Raw genomic sequence first — 17,868 nt, 5'->3', positions numbered from 1 at the left:
CAGCATGGCAGAACCCTTCCTTGGCTGTACATACCTCCTAGCCCATTCTAAATGTGTGGCTAGCCTTTTGAAGGTGTACGCCTCCTGATTAACAACTTTTCCCACCTGCTAGGCTGGACAGGGAAGGAAGGGCTTTGTCCTCAAGTGGGGGACAAGGTAATTGCACATCAAGGGCAGTGAAATTCTTTGAGGCTCACTGCCTTGATAACTGTAAATACTAGCAATCCTGGAAGGGAGGAGGTGTAACCTCCTTCCTGTCCATGCCGTCCTGGGAAAGTGCTAGCACATCTCAAAAGGAGTGTAGACTCTGTCTTGGCAAACTGCTCATGGATCACTGTATCCTGGGGGTCACCCACTCAAGGGTGGCACCCCTGGGCATGCCAGCTCACTCTCCACATGAGAATGATGCTGGGTGAATAAACACAGTGTTTGACACCAAAAACAACACAATTTGGTTGTTCTATAATGGAGCTGGCTATCTCAAGTTTTATCGGTAGCCAGCCCATGTTACTCTATGGACGGTCAGTTACTTACAGTTAAATCTTGTTTACAGGATTACTGTAGGGATATATATGTATAATCATGTATATTCACACCTTTAATATAATGCACTCTACCTCCTGGGCTTAGGAGGACAACCTTAAGAGTGACTTACTTACATTTAGGCATTGGTGTGGCTCTACAGCACGTGATGTGTGCCAGGTCACTCTTGAGCAGACAGGCTGCTCATTTAGGGCTGCAATGGCAGACCTGCAGGGACACTTTTAGTTGGGTCACACAGGGTGGCACAACCAGTGCTGCAGCCCTGGTGACCCCTTTACCACCCTTGCCCTGGGTACCATTGATACCGTATACTAGGGACTTATAAGGAGGAAAAAGTACTTTGTCAATTGGTTGTACCACTTCACATCACTTTTAGAGGAAATCACACAGGCACAGGGGCCTGATAAGCAGGTCCCAGTGCACTATCAGTCAAAAACCAGCATCTAATAGTCTGAAATGGGGCAGAAAGTGGGGGCATCTGCAAAGAAGCCCAGTTTCCAACAGGTCCCCATTACCTTTGTTTTGTTCTACCTTCTTCGCTTTTCTTCCTTCATATGCCTCTGAAAATCCATCGTCCATTGACTTGCACATGCTGGATGATTTTGGACTTAATCGCCAATTCTCAGTGTCTTCTGGTGACTCAAGCTTGTGGAAGGTATTTGGGTACTTCTGGGTTTGTTATTGGCTTTTTCTTATAGCGCATCAGGTATGAGCAGGAGGGTTGGGAATTGTTATGTATTAGTCTACTGGCACTACTACTATTATATACCATCTGCCTTTTGTTGTTTTGGTGCGACTTTCTGTACCAGTGGTGCTACAGTTCTTTTAAAGACCTCCCCGAGATTTTATGCCGGCCTGAATAATCTAAAATGCTTGAGAGACATGACAATCGACTTCAGTATGTTTTCCTCTCTCATCCCAATCCCCATTTACCATCTTACGAATAGTGGGTTGGAGATTCCAATTTCTTCGCTGACTCTTCTTAGATGGTGGAGAGTGGTGGACTAGCATCAGAATTCCCTCCTCACACACGGCTCCCAACAAGATTGTGACTCCCAGTGATGGACTTAATCATTAGACAGAGATTTCCACTTGAAGGTCTGAAAACAAGTAAAAATGATGCTAATATTTTTCAAGGGTAAACACTACACTGGCTTCTTAAGCTTGCAGACTTCCGCATCAAACGAAGACAAATATTGCTTCAGGGCTTAATACTTAAAAATCTGAGATTGATATCAATATTCAAAATTCTTCACCCATATGAGGTCCACATCATTTAGAATTATTAAGTAGAGATGCATTGTTTTCTCTGTGGTTTCTGTTATTTCTCAGTGTCTTTGGTTATATAGAGTACTGTTTTAGGTGCTATCCTGGTCGCTATTAAATGTTTGCCTCGAATGATAAGCAGTGTGTGCTCAACTTCTTTCTTGGGCTTGAAAATGAGGCAATTGGGTGAGTCTTGTTCTAAATTCAAGCTAAAGGCAATGAACATTAAAGAGTGATAATTAAAAAGTAACATTGTTGGCTCAACAAGCAATTGTGCAGCCATCTGATCTTGAGAGGAGCGGATTTGACTGGATATGGGTATAACCACTGACCTAGAAGACTCCAACGATGTGGAAGAAGAGGTTGAATTGCAGGGAAACTTCTCCAGCTCAAAGATACTGGTGCATTAATAATTGTTGATGTCCATCCAAAAAACAGTATAGAAAGTCATTAGAGCAGTGTTTAAACAACCTAAACCTACTGGCATTCTATCTGACCATCCACATTTGAAATTATTGGATGCTAAGGACAAAATACCTTCATCAACATTAAAAATCCCTGTAATGATTGAAATGAAAAGAGAAGACATATTCTTAAACCCTGGTTAGAATGTCTCAACTTTGAAATGTTATAAGTTGAAAAGAACTCTAAGGAAGACTCAATATATACTACATCCAATCATAGACCAAAAGACAAAACCACTGCATTAATATCCCAACATTATCAACCAACATCTTTTTCAAGGTCATGTGACATCTTGCTCCTAGAATTATTATTAATACTAATTGACAAGATTCATCGAGGTTGTCCAATACTCACTCGTTAGGCACTTTTGTGACTCACAAATCTATTACTCGCCTAATAGCATCAAACACACCCCACAAGTGACTGCATTTCGCCAATACCAAGGTATCTGTAATTGGTACTATGGATCTCCAGTTTGCATGTAACATACCATCCAAGCATTTCAAAATAATTTCCACAAACTGACTTAAATAATGCAGACAAGTATGGACAACTTAGACCAAAACATATAATAATATAAACAGCATAATCTGTGGAGTGTTGAAGAACACTGAAGCTATATAAACATATCTAAATTTCTGTGTACATTTAATGAGACATCAAATAAAAATTTCATAATCCAGGCATCAAAACAAATTCAGTCTTTTATCTGCATATAGATACTCATATTGTCCGACTCTTTACATAGAAAATATGTCTACTCTTCATCCAAATTCAAACATATAGGTCTTATTGTATGACACTTTATAATGAGTCAGGCTGCTGTAATTCCAGTTCCCAGTTCGCCCACCTCTGCGGTGTCTTTCAGACTGCACATTTCACGTTGGATTAGTCACTGTCATTATATTATTTTTAATGCATTGCAATAAGATATTTGTTTTCTCCCTTTAGATGATATCAATATGTTACGAAATTCTAATTCCCAATTTCCAAATTGTGCTGTCTACATAAAGCTGGCCACAAGGGCAATCCAGCTGATTGCAGTAAAGCCTGGGCCATCTTCTTTGTATTCTTGTTTGAGTCATATTTTCTGTTGTTCTAATTAGAACTATTATGTTTCAGGAACATACTTTCACTATAAATTATAGCTCTGTATCTATTTATAGCATTTCCTAAGAGAACAGAGGTAGAGGATATTTCCTTTAAAAAGAAAGATGTTGCAATAATGTTCTCAGTACCAAAAAACAGTGGTCCAATGGACTGTTAGTTCAAATATAACAATTAATTCAACATTTTATATTTCACATGGTAGAATATTCTTAAAGCAAAAAACAGCCAGAACACATAACCAGTGGTGATAAATTTATTCTCTACCACTAATCCTCATAATATTATTTTTTATATATTTACAAGTAATACAGGGTCAAAGGGTTGCCCCAATCAGAGCGTGCACAAATAGAAAAGTTGAGTGGATTTAGTGATGAAGAAGAAAAGAAGGAAATTGGCAAAGATGGTGATATAAAAACAATTGTATACTTCAAATACAAGGATCAATAATCATCCCCACATCAAGACCTGACCATATATCAATGTGGCAACAAATCATTCAAGTTTTTTTAAAACCTGTTGTGACTAGTACATCCTGTGCACATAAAAAGGAAATAATAATGGTCCAGGTCAATAATCTGTAATAAGCGTCGACGTTTCGACTCGACTAGTGGCCACACGGTGAATTATGCCTGGGCCGGGCGAGTCTTCATCAGGACTAGATGGGCAACTGAATATTCTTGGGATGACCCTGAAGAGACAGAGAATAATCTAAATAGGCTGTTGACTAGTGGATAAATTAATTGATAATGACAAGGCAGGGATCATATGGCTTACCCTGACGTGGATAGATGTATCTATGTTCAATTTTCAGTTTCAATTAATGAAGATACCGTCCTCCTAAAAGAATATAATTGCATTCTAGTGAGGACCAATTTACAAACGATATTAAGCATTAAGGCATAGAGACAGGCAACTCAAAACTAGTTACCTTGATGTATATATGTATATCCCTCCGGCAAATTCCCATGAGGTTCTCATCTTGCCCACTCCACAAGGGCAATCCAGCTGATTGCAGTAAAGCCTGGGCCATCTTCTTTGTATTCTTGTTTGAGTCATATTTTCTGTTGTTCTAATTAGAACTATTATGTTTCAGGAACATACTTTCACTATAAATTATAGCTCTGTATCTATTTATAGCATTTCCTAAGAGAACAGAGGTAGAGGATATTTCCTTTAAAAAGAAAGATGTTGCAATAATGTTCTCAGTTATAGAAATATGCAAATCCAAGAAGATTTTCAGCCCTAATGAAGTACAATACTGATATATTCTAATAGTCTATCCATCGAAGAACTGAGGGAAAGGTTAGTCAAATTATCTGATCCGAACGCCAGAAACAACCTCCCAAACCTCTGAGGGACTCAATCACTCCGAGGACATCACAAAGCACAGGAGAAGGAGCTTTATTGTGCTAAAAAGCACCCAAGACACTCGTGGCCAAGGGCCCCAAAACCAAACTGACAAACCTCTGAGGGATTCCAGCCTCCAAAGGACATCACCAAGCAGGAGGAGGGGCTTCATTGTGCTAAAAAGCGTTCATGACGCCCGCAGTACAGTATGCGCCCGGGCCATCAGCGAGCCTGTTTGTTCCCATCAGAGATCGGGTGAGACCTGACTGAGCCTCCCTCTTTCTTTTATAATAAGTATTGGAGGTCTGTTTAGACCTGATGGGGAAACGGAAGGCAGCTGCTTGACTTGGGGTATCAATGGTGAAGGACTTGGACATGGCTAAGCCCTCTTGGGGTAGATCCAGTAGCTTATGGTTCTTGTCGTCAGCAGTAGGGGCCCCTACTGATGAGATCACCAGTATGGAGGATGCTGGGGCAGGATACTTCTAATCAAGGCTTTACTCCCTCCACTTGTCGCAACTCTGATACCCCTAGTCTGTCATCCATGAACGTCCCTGTTTCCGTCATTGCTCTAGTGAGTACCAAAGAAGAAGCCTCATTTTGTGAAACTAATATTGTGCAGGTTAAAGTGGTTATTCACCAGACACTCTTTAAGGCTGTTTCTTTACATGAGCAGGTTGTGACAGAGACTTCAACAGATACCCTACCCCCATCCCGGAAGAGAAAAACAAGAGAGTTGTATGCTCTTGAAGGAGATCTGCATATAAGTACTTTGAACAATGGCAATTGTAAGGTACATTTGGTGGAAACCTTGGTCAACAACAAGGTCTACATTTTTGTGGACAAGCTTTATGTTAAACTTGAATTGCTTATCAGAGCCTTTTCGTGACCTATAATCATTGTCCAGAAGTATTGAACAATCAATTATGGACATTAAAGGGGAAGCAAAAACCTATGTTCAAACCCAGCTCGATGTAACGCCTCATACCACAGACGATCCACATTAGAATAAATCTAACAACGGACCTACCAGGGTGCGAAGCAAGGTGGGGCAACTAGTTGACCAAAGGGTGTTGAACCCTGCTTCTGATTATAATGACCTTCATGCCAGTCCAGATTACGCAGGGGGAGACCCTCTCTCACAGGATCCCAAGGGAACATTATTAGATCCAAGATTTTTCCTGGGACAACCCAGATCCTGCAAACAAGGGGTGTTGCTATCTCAGTTCCAGAGTCTACCACCATTAACCTTCACTAGCCTAACCCAGATCACTCACCCAGTCTGAACTTAGGTGTTGTTATTAACTTACCTCCTGAAGCCATTCCCTATGTGGTCATCCTAGGAAATGTGCCACCTCAGAGAGAAAATGTACTCGAAAGTCATACACAACTCAAAAATAAGGTAATGCACTGGATAGGGTTGCACTCTAACTTGAAGTCTAATATCAATAAGCAGGGAAATATGGTAATAATAGTGAACTGACTAGGCAAAGACACAACAAAATTTGCTGGATACTGTCTGGTGATAAACTTTAATAGGTCCACAGAGGCGGATCATGTTTTGGCTTCTATTGGTTTGCCAAAGGCAAGCAAACCATCATCTATACTGGCCCTTCTGTTAGGCAATTTTTATATGCCTGAGATGGTATGCCCTACATATTGGAAGCGTATACAACATCAGGGTAATGCTTCATCCAGGGGGTCCCTATCCTCCCCCACACTAAAGACCTCCAATTTATATGTGCCTTTGAACTTCCTGAACTTATGTGATTGACTCAGTTTGTAAGAACCTCATTGTGATGTTATTTACAAGCGTGTTTCTTCTTCTCCTAAAAGTCCTCTTGAGGGCCCATTTGTTTTTACATTTTATGAAATTAAGCTCCAAGATCAAGCACATGAATTGGCTCAAATGTATTTTGAATTATGATGTGATCTGTACACAAGAGACTTGGGCCACCACTAACCAGATTTGTTTGGAAGGGTGTAAAGCCTATCTTAATCCTGCAATTGAATCTCCTTTTTAAAGGGCCAAGAGGTGTCTAGCAAGTTTTATGTCATTGACAGTTAATGATGAGATTTAGGAGTTACCCACTGGGATGTCCGTATTGCAGGCATTGAACATTTTCTTTACAGGATTTACGAAGATAAGTTTGTTGAACTTCTGTAATGGGAGAACTGCATCACATAATATGGTCAATCTCCACGCACTGTGCTCTTTGATTAGTAATCTTGAAGGAAGGAAAAAGGTTGTGGCCAACCTATTTGTAGCAGGGGATTTTAATATCTATTTATGCGAAAGTTTCTAGGTTGCTTTAAGCAAGCCCTTAAGATGTATGATCTCGGAGGGACTACGCATGGGACATTCTATTAAGGGGAACCTATTAAATGCCACCAGAAACAAGTTTAATCTTGTTTTCTCCATGGATAAGTTGGTCATTTCTATATCACCATATTTTTCTCCAACTTTTATTGGTAAAGGCTGTGACTCAATGACAGATTTTATTTTTGTGTTCCGCCCCTTTGTGTTTGAATGTCTAATATGGAAATCCTGCATAGCTCTTATGGTGACCACAACCCAGTTTGTCTATCATTGAATTGGCCGCTGCCCATTATTATGAGACCAGGGTAGAGGACTTACATGGACCCAAGTGGAACCCAATTGTTTTAAGCCATCTCTCTTTACTAGCTGTGTAAACGATTTTTCTGCTCAGCATATGACTTCTAAAAGGTGAAGTAAAGGATTTATGGGTCTTTGGAGGGAAATAAGCCAGAGGAACTAAAGAGTGCCCCGACATAAGAGCTTTCCTTCTTCCTTACTAATTATGTCATTGTCCACACTCTCTTGAATAAATGACTGAAGTTGTTTTTCTAGTAAGTACACAGAGGGCTGAAATATTAATTATCAGTAAGTTGTCTGTAACCTTGTTAAAACAGATAGCTGGGCAAAGTAAAAGTTCTGCTCCCTTAATGAAGGCCTTATTACAAATTGAGACATCTATACTCAGTTTTGTGTGACATTAAGACTTTGACTAATTATTTAATGACTAGACATAGGCAGGTATGATTCTCAAAAATGTGTTAATACATTCTTCCCATACTAGTCTTTCAAATACATTAATAAAAGGATCTTCTACTTGGGGACAGACTTTAGTATTGATTTTCTTGACTTTTTCCACACCAGTCTGTCCATTTACCCTTTCATCAGGAAGAATACTTGGGGCCAGATGTAGGTCGCCAATTACCGGTCGGTAACGGCCGATTTCGGCCATTACCGACCGGTATTTGATATTTGGCATGTAGGGGGCATTTTATTTACCGAATCGGTATATTTACAGATTCGGTAAATTTACAGAATCAGTAAAATACCGAATCGGTAAATTTACCGATTCTGTAAATCAAGATGTAGGTGGCACAGGCCCTTACCGAATCGTTATTTACCATGGAATACTATTCCATGGTAAATAACGAATTCCAGTGTACATGCACATCTGTGCATGTACACCTGTGCCATGTGGCACACAGACATGCCCTAAGGGCATGTATGTGTGCCACATGGCACACAAGCCAGAAACAGGGGTGCAACAGGGTGTCAAAGTGACACCCTGTCCCTCTTGTAAAATCGGTAATTTTACTGATTCGGTAATTACCGAATCGGTATTTGCTATTGAATCCTATGGGCTTCAAGGCCCATAGGAATCTATGGCAAATACCGATTCGGTAATTACCGAATCGGTAATTACCGAATATTACCGATTCGGTATTTTTACCGAATTATTTACCTACATAGCAATTACTGAATTGTAAATACCGAATCGGTAAAATTCGGCATTTACCATTCGGTAATTTGCTATTACCTACATCTGGGCCTAAATCTTCACCTATGTATGTAGTTCTATTGCTTAATTTCCTTGAATTTTAAAAGGGGCAAGTGTTGCCTATTTTACATTGTAAGCATCAACAAAATACACACTACAAATAAAACCTAAAAACTGTGTGATTAAGAATAGATTCCAAATTGGGCTGCATCAACGGTTCTGGAAGTATGGGGATTAATGCCACAACTACTGCTAACAACTCTAGCACTAGTAAAAGTACTAGTGGTGGTTATAGTAACAGAGAACTAGCAATAGTAAAAGCAATGATGGGTCTGGCAATCTTACTAGTATCAAGAGCAATGATTCTAATAGCACTATCTGGAGGTTTCTGACTAGAACCAATCATTATAGCAGTAATCAAACTAGTAAAAGTACTACTCAGAGGAGTAGCGGTATTGCTGATAGTCATATTGTGAACAGGAGTACTTGTTGAGTGCTGGGTGTGATGATCTTTCCATGTATCTTAGGTTTCTGGTTTTGAAGACAATGTGGCTTCTCTTAGAGGCCTCTTAGTCAGCGAGTAAGCTAACATGACGCTGGAGAGTGTTTTTTAAGAAGCTGCCATTTAGAGGATAAAGCCTGAGGCATAAAAAACCTCCAACCATGGTTTGGGGATGACAACTGCACAGATGTAGTAGCAGGAAGGTAAATGACGTAATGGCCAATTAACAACCAAAATAAAGAGATGGAAGGTTTTGAATAAATGCCCACTGAAATAAAAAGGAAGGTATTGAAACAGGTAGAAGAATATTAATTCCAAGAACCAGGAGAAAACCAAAAGGCTATGACTAGAAGCGTTGGAGAGTCAAACATCATCTTTATATAGCTACCAAACAGAAATTGCACTCCTTTACAACCTTGCAAAGGAAGAGCACCATATTGGATTGGAAATGGTCTTTAAAGAAACAACCTTAATTAATTGGGCAGTATAACTACTAGCCCCTGCTCTCTGATTAGAGTCACACTTTATGGAAACTTCTATCGGTGAAGGGCCTTCCTTGCTTTAATCTCCCCCTTTCCCCCTTTGCAGTAAGAAAGGAATCCCTCAGAACCATTTCCCAAGGTGAATTGCCTTAGATTGGTTCTGCAAATCCACAGACTTTGAGGTTAGAGACCACCAGGGAATCCGAGTCCCCGTAGATCAAGTGTTTCCTAATATGAACAACCCCTACTACAGAGCCCTAGAAAGAGAGACAGTAACATAATGGCACAATGAAAGACAATGGGTTTTCTATGATTCAACATGTCAAAAGGTCACATACTCATTTTAAACATACCACTTCTTTTAGGTCACTATTTTTCAAAGCTCTATTTTGTATGTGCTGTAATTATTGTAACCAGATGAGAAGAGCTAGATAGTGTCTACTGCTCCAAAATATTTGGCAGTTCTGTAGATCTAGATCAGGACTGTGGCGCAGTCCTAGAATGTTGTATGTCAATACTGCGATGAATGGGTATTGGGTATAGTCGATCAGGATCTCTGACTGACTACTTTGAGTCAAGATACTACAACAATGCTAGTGATAGGACCGGTGGGGTCTGCTGCAGCTGAGGCTTGAGTTGCCCTTACAAATGTGTGTGTGCCTATTGTTTTATAATACATGGACATTGTATCTGTAGATTGAGGTGCATCTTTGTTGGGCATGGAATATTAGGTACCAAGGGCCAGATGTAGGTCGGCAAATACCGGACAGTAACGGCCGATTTCGGCCGTAACCGACCGGTATTTGCAAATGGAGATGTAGGGGCCTTAAAATTTACAGAATCGGTATATTTACCGAATAGGTAAAGTTACTGATTCGGTAAAATACCGATTCTGTAAATTTACCGAATCGGTAAATCAATATGTAGGTGGCACTGAAAACAGTGCCACAGGCCCTTACCGATTCGTTATTTACCATGTAATACTATTGCATGGTAAAGAACGAATACCTGTGTACATGCACATCTGTGCATGTACACCTGTGCCATGTGACACACATACATGCCCTTAGGGCATGTATGTGTGCCACATGGCACACAAGCCACAAACAGGGGTGCAAGAGGGTGTCAAAGTGACACCCTGTCCTCCTTGGCAATTCGGTAATTTTACCGATTCTGTAATTACCGAATCGGTATTTGCCATTGAATCCTATGGGCTTCAAGGCCCATAGGAATCAATGACAAATACCGATTCTGTAATTACAGAATCTGTAAATACCGAATCATACCGATTCGGTATTTTTTACCGAAAAATTACCTACATTAGATTTATTGATTCATGAATACCGAATCGGTAAAATTCGGTATTTATGAATAGGTAAATCTAATTTACCTACATCGGGCCCCAAGTTTGTAATCCGTTTATAAGAAGAATGTATAATTTTCAGATCTTGAAGCCCTCAAGTCGCTGCTCTTTGCACCTTTCATATTGTTAATGGAGATGAATTTTGATAAGCAGTACTGGTTATCACTTCATTGATAATGAGGTTCTTGTATTCTCCCCGACTATGCCTGGATTGTACCAGTGCGCTGCCAGCAAGAGATTGAGCAGGTGGTGGGATGGGACCGGCTTCCTTGCTGGGATGACCGGCTCAAGATGCCCTATGTCGAAGCCACTATCAATGAAATCCTGCGCTTTGGTAACATCGCGCCCACTGGGATTTTCAGAGCGACTACCAAGGACACCACTCTCCGCGGATACTACCTAACCAAAGTGAGTACCCAGAAAATCCCTAAGGTTAAACTATGGCTCAGGAAATGTAAAGCACTAATCTGGACTACACAGTTATGTCTCAAATAAACTGGGTTGTGCATTTTCAATCCCACCAATGGCCTACTGCATGGGCCTATGTCTTAGGGATGTTGATCAATTCACGATAGTACTTACTTTTTCCTTACATTGATTCCGTAGGAAAAAATATATGGCATAAAGTAGCTCATCAGTTCTTATCACAATTTTGTAATTCACCTAGGCGTTTTAAGGCCATTATAGAGGCACAAGGAAGCAGCACATGCTTTTACGAGGTCATGGACCTTTGATGACTTACTATACCCTCAAAATGCACATGTGGGGATTCTTTGTTTATTATAATGCATGGCTCCTCAAATACCTTGGGCATTGGGTAGATATAGAAACAATGAAATATGTAATCCATATAATAATTCCATATTTGTAAAGATCAAACTTATCACTCCAGTCGCCGTTGGGGAGATTAAGTGAGCTATTACTCAGAGCAGCTGTGGTCCATGCAGGTAACAGCGGTGGGGCCGCATTGGGGGGGGATTTTGAGGGACGATGCAGAGGGAAAATGTAATATTTAATACATTTTCCCTCTGCATCGTCCCTCAAAATTCCCCCCTCACGCGGCCCCACTGCCCCACCGCTGTTATCTGCACGGACCGCGACCTGCCCAGAGTCACATGATGCTGAGCTGAGCTTCTGCTGGGGTTGGAACCGTGAGCCCTGTGGTCCAGAGTCAACTGCTCTGGCCTCTGCGCCACACCTCTCCCAAAGTATATAACTATTAGATTCCATAGAAAAGCTCATTGATAGGTGCACACCTCATTAAGCAGCTGATTTAAAAAAAACATGAGCGATATATCAAATAAACAGCATTGTGGGAATGTAGACCATTAGGCTTGTGGTTCACTAAAAAGGTGTTTACAATGAGCATTCTATAGTGATTGTGTGCCAGAGGACTTTTCGTAAACATGGTAGTTGATTATGGTTTAAAAGTCTTTTTTTCATTCCAGAGACTCTTTCAGCAGTCTTACAGGGCTGTATTTATTTTATCGATTCACCTAGTAGGGCACTGGCCCTTTGATAGGTCCTCAGGCACGGGCCATTCACCGGGACATTTCAAGAATGAAATACCATGATCTTCCAAGTGAATCTGGTGAGATAGCAAGCATTGGGCCTGATTCCCAAACTGCAATTTGCAGTATGTAGAGTAGAGCTACAGAAGTTCTGTTTTCTACTATAAAATGCAATTCACAAACCTAAAAGTGTAAATCTCCACCTCCCCTATCTATGGTGAGATCCTCACACTTGTAAAGTTTCTACCTAAGGGCCGATTATGATGTCGTTCGGAAAGGCTCAGAACCCTTGTTTCCGAACGAATCGTACACATTTCCCAACAACCAATTTGGATGCCTTGAAACCGTTAGAGCAGTCCGAATCGGTTCTGAAAGGCATTCGGACAGCCTGAATCTTTCGGAACTGATTCCTACAGCTCTATGGACACAGTTTCCAGACAAGCGATTACGATGACCGATTCGAACAGCCGTTCCGATTCGGTCTGCCCGAAACGAAACAGCTGTCAGAATCTGTATTTGGGGGCCTGTTGTGGGCCCTCCTTCACCGGAGGCATCCAAATGGGGACCATGGGGGTACCCAAACGAACCCTCTTCACAACCATGCACATTGTGGCAGGCACCATGGGGTGAACCCCACAGAGTGCAAGGTTTTCCCCACCCATCCCTTTTTTCAGTGGAGGCCTGTGTTGTCGTTGGGAACACAGGCTCCCATTGAAGTCAATAGGAATCCGACCGAACAAAGTTGGGAAGCATCATAATCGGTCGGTTGGACTCGCAGAACCTGATTTGTCCAGAAATGATTCTGAAACCGATTCGGTCGGAAGAGTTTCCTGATGAGATCGTAATCGGCCCCTTAGTAGTAATTGTGGAAAGAACAAGAAGAGTGGTTCGAAAAAGGGGCATGAAAACTACAAAATGGGAGGCATTTAGTGAGCAGTAAGGAGGGGGGTCAGAGAGCATTTTGAATGGGTTTAAAGAGGGACATGCACCCGCGCACAAAAGAGTAAGCCCAATTCAGAAACTGCACTTCTAAAGTTACTATAGACAAAAAGGACAGAAAACAATAGTAAATGTACTCCAGCACAGAGCTAGAGTAAGTGACTACACATGGTGAGGCACTCGTCCTGCAACACCCTCCCATAGAAAATGATGGAAAATAATGTAAGTCGGAACTTAAAATACAATGGCGGTAGGAACTTAAAATACAACTCGATAGCAAATAATATTAAATGATGTAAACTAGTTACATTTTTAACAATTATTACTAATACATAATATAAAACAGATTGTTTTGAAAAACAATTTTAAGTTAATTTAATGTATTCAAAAGAATTACACTTTAATTTAAAAGTAGGTTAATAGTGTTAAAAATATATAACATTAATGTATATTAACATTTAACCCAAAAATATTTTTACACATTTTATTCAAGTTCAATAAACTTTTTTACTTTTTCCTGTACTTTACCAAAGAGAGATCTCTGCCTTCAGGGTGGAGATTTTGCATATTTTATTCAACTTTAATAAACCTATGGCAAAGTCTAGCATAAAGTAAAAAAGTTTATTAAAGTTGAAAGAAATAGTAAACAATATTTAGGTTAAACATTCATGTAAATTGGGGTGTGGCTTAGCCAGCTGAAAGATGGCCGGACCTTGAGTGGGCTCTGCCAGCCAAGCTCAATATTCGTTAAGATCCCGCGGACTGGGGGTGTTATTCAACCCACCTGATGGACGACTGCAGTGTCCACGTCCCTGGGAGTAAAAAGCTGTGAACTTTCCCGACTTTGCTAGTTGCCTGGGAGTGGAAACCCTCGTTGAGGAATTGCCGCCTGCTCGCAACCTCACGACAAGGCCACGCGGCCTGTTCCCATGGTCGTTGGTGCTGCTGCTGGGCTGCGCTGGGCCCAAGAAGAGATGGAGAGACCTGCACCTAGTGGGCCCAGAGAACTGAAGGTGTGTGCAGAGCTGTGACAGCGTGGGGCGACCTGCGGTCATGACGGACGCTGAAGTGAGGGGCTGGGCCACTATCGGAGGCCCCGATAGACGTGCTGGGCCGGAGGACTGGGAGCGACTGCCCAAGTAAGCGAGGCAGTGACGCTGGGGGTCACCGGAGTGGAGTAGGGGCATTGGCCCTTCACCATGTGGCCAGGGCATGTACGGGACGGGGCCATGGACGCTAGTCTCTCCGACGCTGTTGCTGGCGGCGCTGCGACGAGGCCGGGCTCACTGACTGTGATGGCTGTAGGAAAGTAGGATCTGCTTCTTATGGTTACTCCCACTTCTTGCTTGAGGTTGCACTGATTTTGACTAGTCTGACTGGGATCCTTCTAATCAGGACACCAGTCTCTCTGCTTTCTCCCCTAAATTGCCATGTATGTACTTTGGGACACTCCCGATTGGATTCTGGGGTACCCTTATAAGTCCCTAGTATATGGTACCCATGTACCCAGAGACCTCACATGGGCTGAAGCATGTATTATGCCACCCATGAGAGGCCATGCAAAATGGAACTACAGGTCTGCTACTGCAATTTGTGTAAGCTGGTGCTTGTACCACTTACTTTAGATCTAGGTTCCCTATATCTATATGTCACTACACTTAAAACTTATAAGTCACCCCTATGGCAGACCTTATCAATCCTGAAGGCAGGGTGCTGGGTTTTAGGTGAGAGGGTGCCCCTGCATGGGAAGAGCCTCTCTGCAGCCTTCGGAGACCATTCTCCAGGGTTGTCTGTGACTCAGCCGGACATATAGGTAGAGGTGCATTATAACCTCGCGGTAAATGCTATCTTGAAAAGGACTTCATAGAAACACATTGTGTTTTTTTGTATCAAACAGCTTGGAATCATACCTCCACACCGGTAACTGGTGTGGGAGGTATGATTCCACGTTTCTGAAGTAAGTTTCTTGGGGTCACTGGTCTATCCGATGCCAGCCTTCTCGAACCAGACAGCACAAAATGGACCCAAATTCGTGTCCCTCTCCGTCCAAAGCTCCATCTGTGCCCTTGCACCATACAGGCTCTGTGCAGGACCTGTGGTGCACTAAGGACAACTGAAAAATCTCCCTTGGGGTGAAGGAGTCACTCCTCTGCATTTGCAGGCACCTCAACACAACTGACCGGTCTGCTGCTCCTGAGCTCCTGCGGACTCCAAAGACTTCAGCCACACAGGAGGTGGGTTACGAAAGTCCCTGATGTTGATTTGCACTCTCAGCAAGTTTTAGGCCAGTATCCCTCGTGGGGACTGCATAACCTGAACCCCTGTGCACAAGGTTCATTTGCAGTTGCATATGCTTGTTGGCAAATCCCGATCTTGTGCATTGGACTCCGTGTAGTCCTGACCCTGAGCAGTATTTGCACCAAAGAACTCTGACCTCTTCACACCGAGTGCTCCGTGGGCTGGTACTTTGCAATCTTGCTCGAGGTCCAGTCGCAACTCCTGGTAATTCGGCCTGTGGGTCCTCCTGAGGGTCATCTTGATTTCTGTTGGGCTTTCCTGGTTGCTCCAGAGGCCTCCTTATGTATGATTTGAACAGGAAGTGACATCAGATGAATAGACTATTTTATCTTGGACTGGGAACCTCAGATAGATTCTCTGGACAATCCACAATTTTGGGATGGGCAGTTTATAAGGCTTGTACAAGCCCCTTTCTTGAAACAAATAGTGTTGGTTTTGCACACAAAGAGGAAGCCCCCATTTGATGTGGTTTGCACAGAACTGAACTCTGCTACCTTCCTTCTTGCCAATACTCTGCTCCCCTCTTGAGCCTCCCCTCCAAGTTAACATGAGCTCAGAAACACCAGAGCAGCCTAGGGACAGAGGACATTTAACCATGTGGTAAGCACGCAGTCCAGCAACATGCTGCCTGCCTGAGCGAGGAGAAATCTGACTTCACTTTAATGCTTGTAAACTTGTGGCACAGACGTGAGCATGAGACAGAATCAAAGATGTTAACATCAGATAGGTCCTCCCTCCATATGACTGTACAATAAAATGTCTTTTAATCTTACACAGGAAGTCCAATCTCCTTAGGACAGTTAAGCGGTAAAGTAAATTCAACACTTCAATACATTCAACCACAGGTCTCACCTCTATAGGGATTAATAGGTAACTCCCAGGTAAGTCATGTGTCCATGTATTTGTGCCATGGAAATCCTGTAAGATATTTCCTCTCCATCTAAGATCCAAAGTCTGAAAGGGACTCTGAGTATCCTTCTGTCAGGTTCCAGCCTGATTCAGAAGGATCTCAGTGTTTTGGGTAGGTGGACTGAGAAAAGTTTTAAAGGAATTTCAATCAATACGTTCCATTAAATATAGGTCTCTCCACACAAGATTGTCAAAGGGACAACATCAGATCACATGTACAGAGGGTTTGAACACTATTAGATCAGGAAAGATTTCACTGGGCAGATGTAATGTGACAATTTGCAGCTTCCAATGTCCTCTCTAGAGATAGGAGAGGGATCCTCAAGATGTAGAAGGAGGGTCTATATAAGCCTGTGCCAGAAATTATGCAGTTACGGGGACTAAGGTGTTCTCTTGGGGCACTGGTCACCATAGATTATGCATGAAAATGCCAGGAAGGTTATGGAGGACATGTCTCAGGCGGCTGGGGCATCAGGATCATCACTGGTAGAGTTTAAGGGGAGGGACCTTCAGGTCATGAGCGGCAGCAGAGCTTTATATGCAGTCCACTTCTTTTAGGAAGGTGCTTGGCAACTTTTGGTGTAGTATTAGCTTAGTCACTATTACTTCGGTTCCTTCAACATTACTGCACCTTTGCAGTAATGCTGAAGGAACCAAAGTAATAGTGCATCTGCACTTTGTTGTTTTGTTCCCTTCTCCATAGTGCAAGGGTGCCTGCGTTGAGGGAATGATGGAATGATTGTTTATGTGCAGGAAGGTGTCCCTTCCTGCACAGAAGCAATCTAGATCAGCAATTTGCAACTCCTATGTGTGCAGCATTGTGCAGCACACATAGTTATTGCAAATCATAATTTTTTTTAATGATTGTTTATGTGCTGGAAGGGACACCTTCCTGCACATAAACAATCATTTATGGCAATTTGCTATTTTTATGTGTGCTGCACAATGCAGCACACCTAGAAACAGCAAGAATTAGGCGAAATAAACCATTTCTCCTTGTTTCGCCATGTTATGACCAGGTTTTCCCTGGTCTTAATTATAGTGTTGCCTCCTATTTATGCCACCCTTGTAAATAGGAGGCATCTTCAACATTAGTTGGTGTTGTGGCGGAACGACCACCGCAACACCCATTGCCCACCCCTTTCACACTAAATATAGTGTGAAAGGGTTCCTTATTTAGAAGGCGGTGTTCAACCATGTTAATTGGCTTAACACCGCCTTATAAATAAGGCGAAGCCCCGGTCGCCACAAGATCGTCTCAAAAAGTGACATTCCTGTGGCGTTAGGGGCTTGTAAATATGCCCCCTTGTGTCTTACC

The 17,868-nt window shown here is 42.1% G+C and overlaps 1 protein-coding gene across 1 annotated transcript in view; it reads left to right on the top strand.

Moving 5' to 3' along the window:
- Positions 1 to 17,868, top strand: part of LOC144798350 (cytochrome P450 2B1-like) — a 243,576-nt gene that overhangs the window by 211,323 nt on the left and 14,385 nt on the right. Inside the window, exon 8 of the mRNA XM_078669185.1 lies at positions 11,114 to 11,301. Coding sequence (XP_078525311.1) covers positions 11,114 to 11,301 — 188 coding nt within the window. The remainder of the gene's footprint in view (positions 1 to 11,113; positions 11,302 to 17,868) is intronic.

This window comes from Lissotriton helveticus, chromosome 12 (assembly GCF_964261635.1).
Source record: "Lissotriton helveticus chromosome 12, aLisHel1.1, whole genome shotgun sequence".
Lineage (NCBI taxonomy): Eukaryota > Metazoa > Chordata > Amphibia > Caudata > Salamandridae > Lissotriton > Lissotriton helveticus.
The sequence above is the reverse complement of the archived record's forward strand: the minus strand, read 5'-3'. Positions and strand labels throughout refer to the sequence as shown.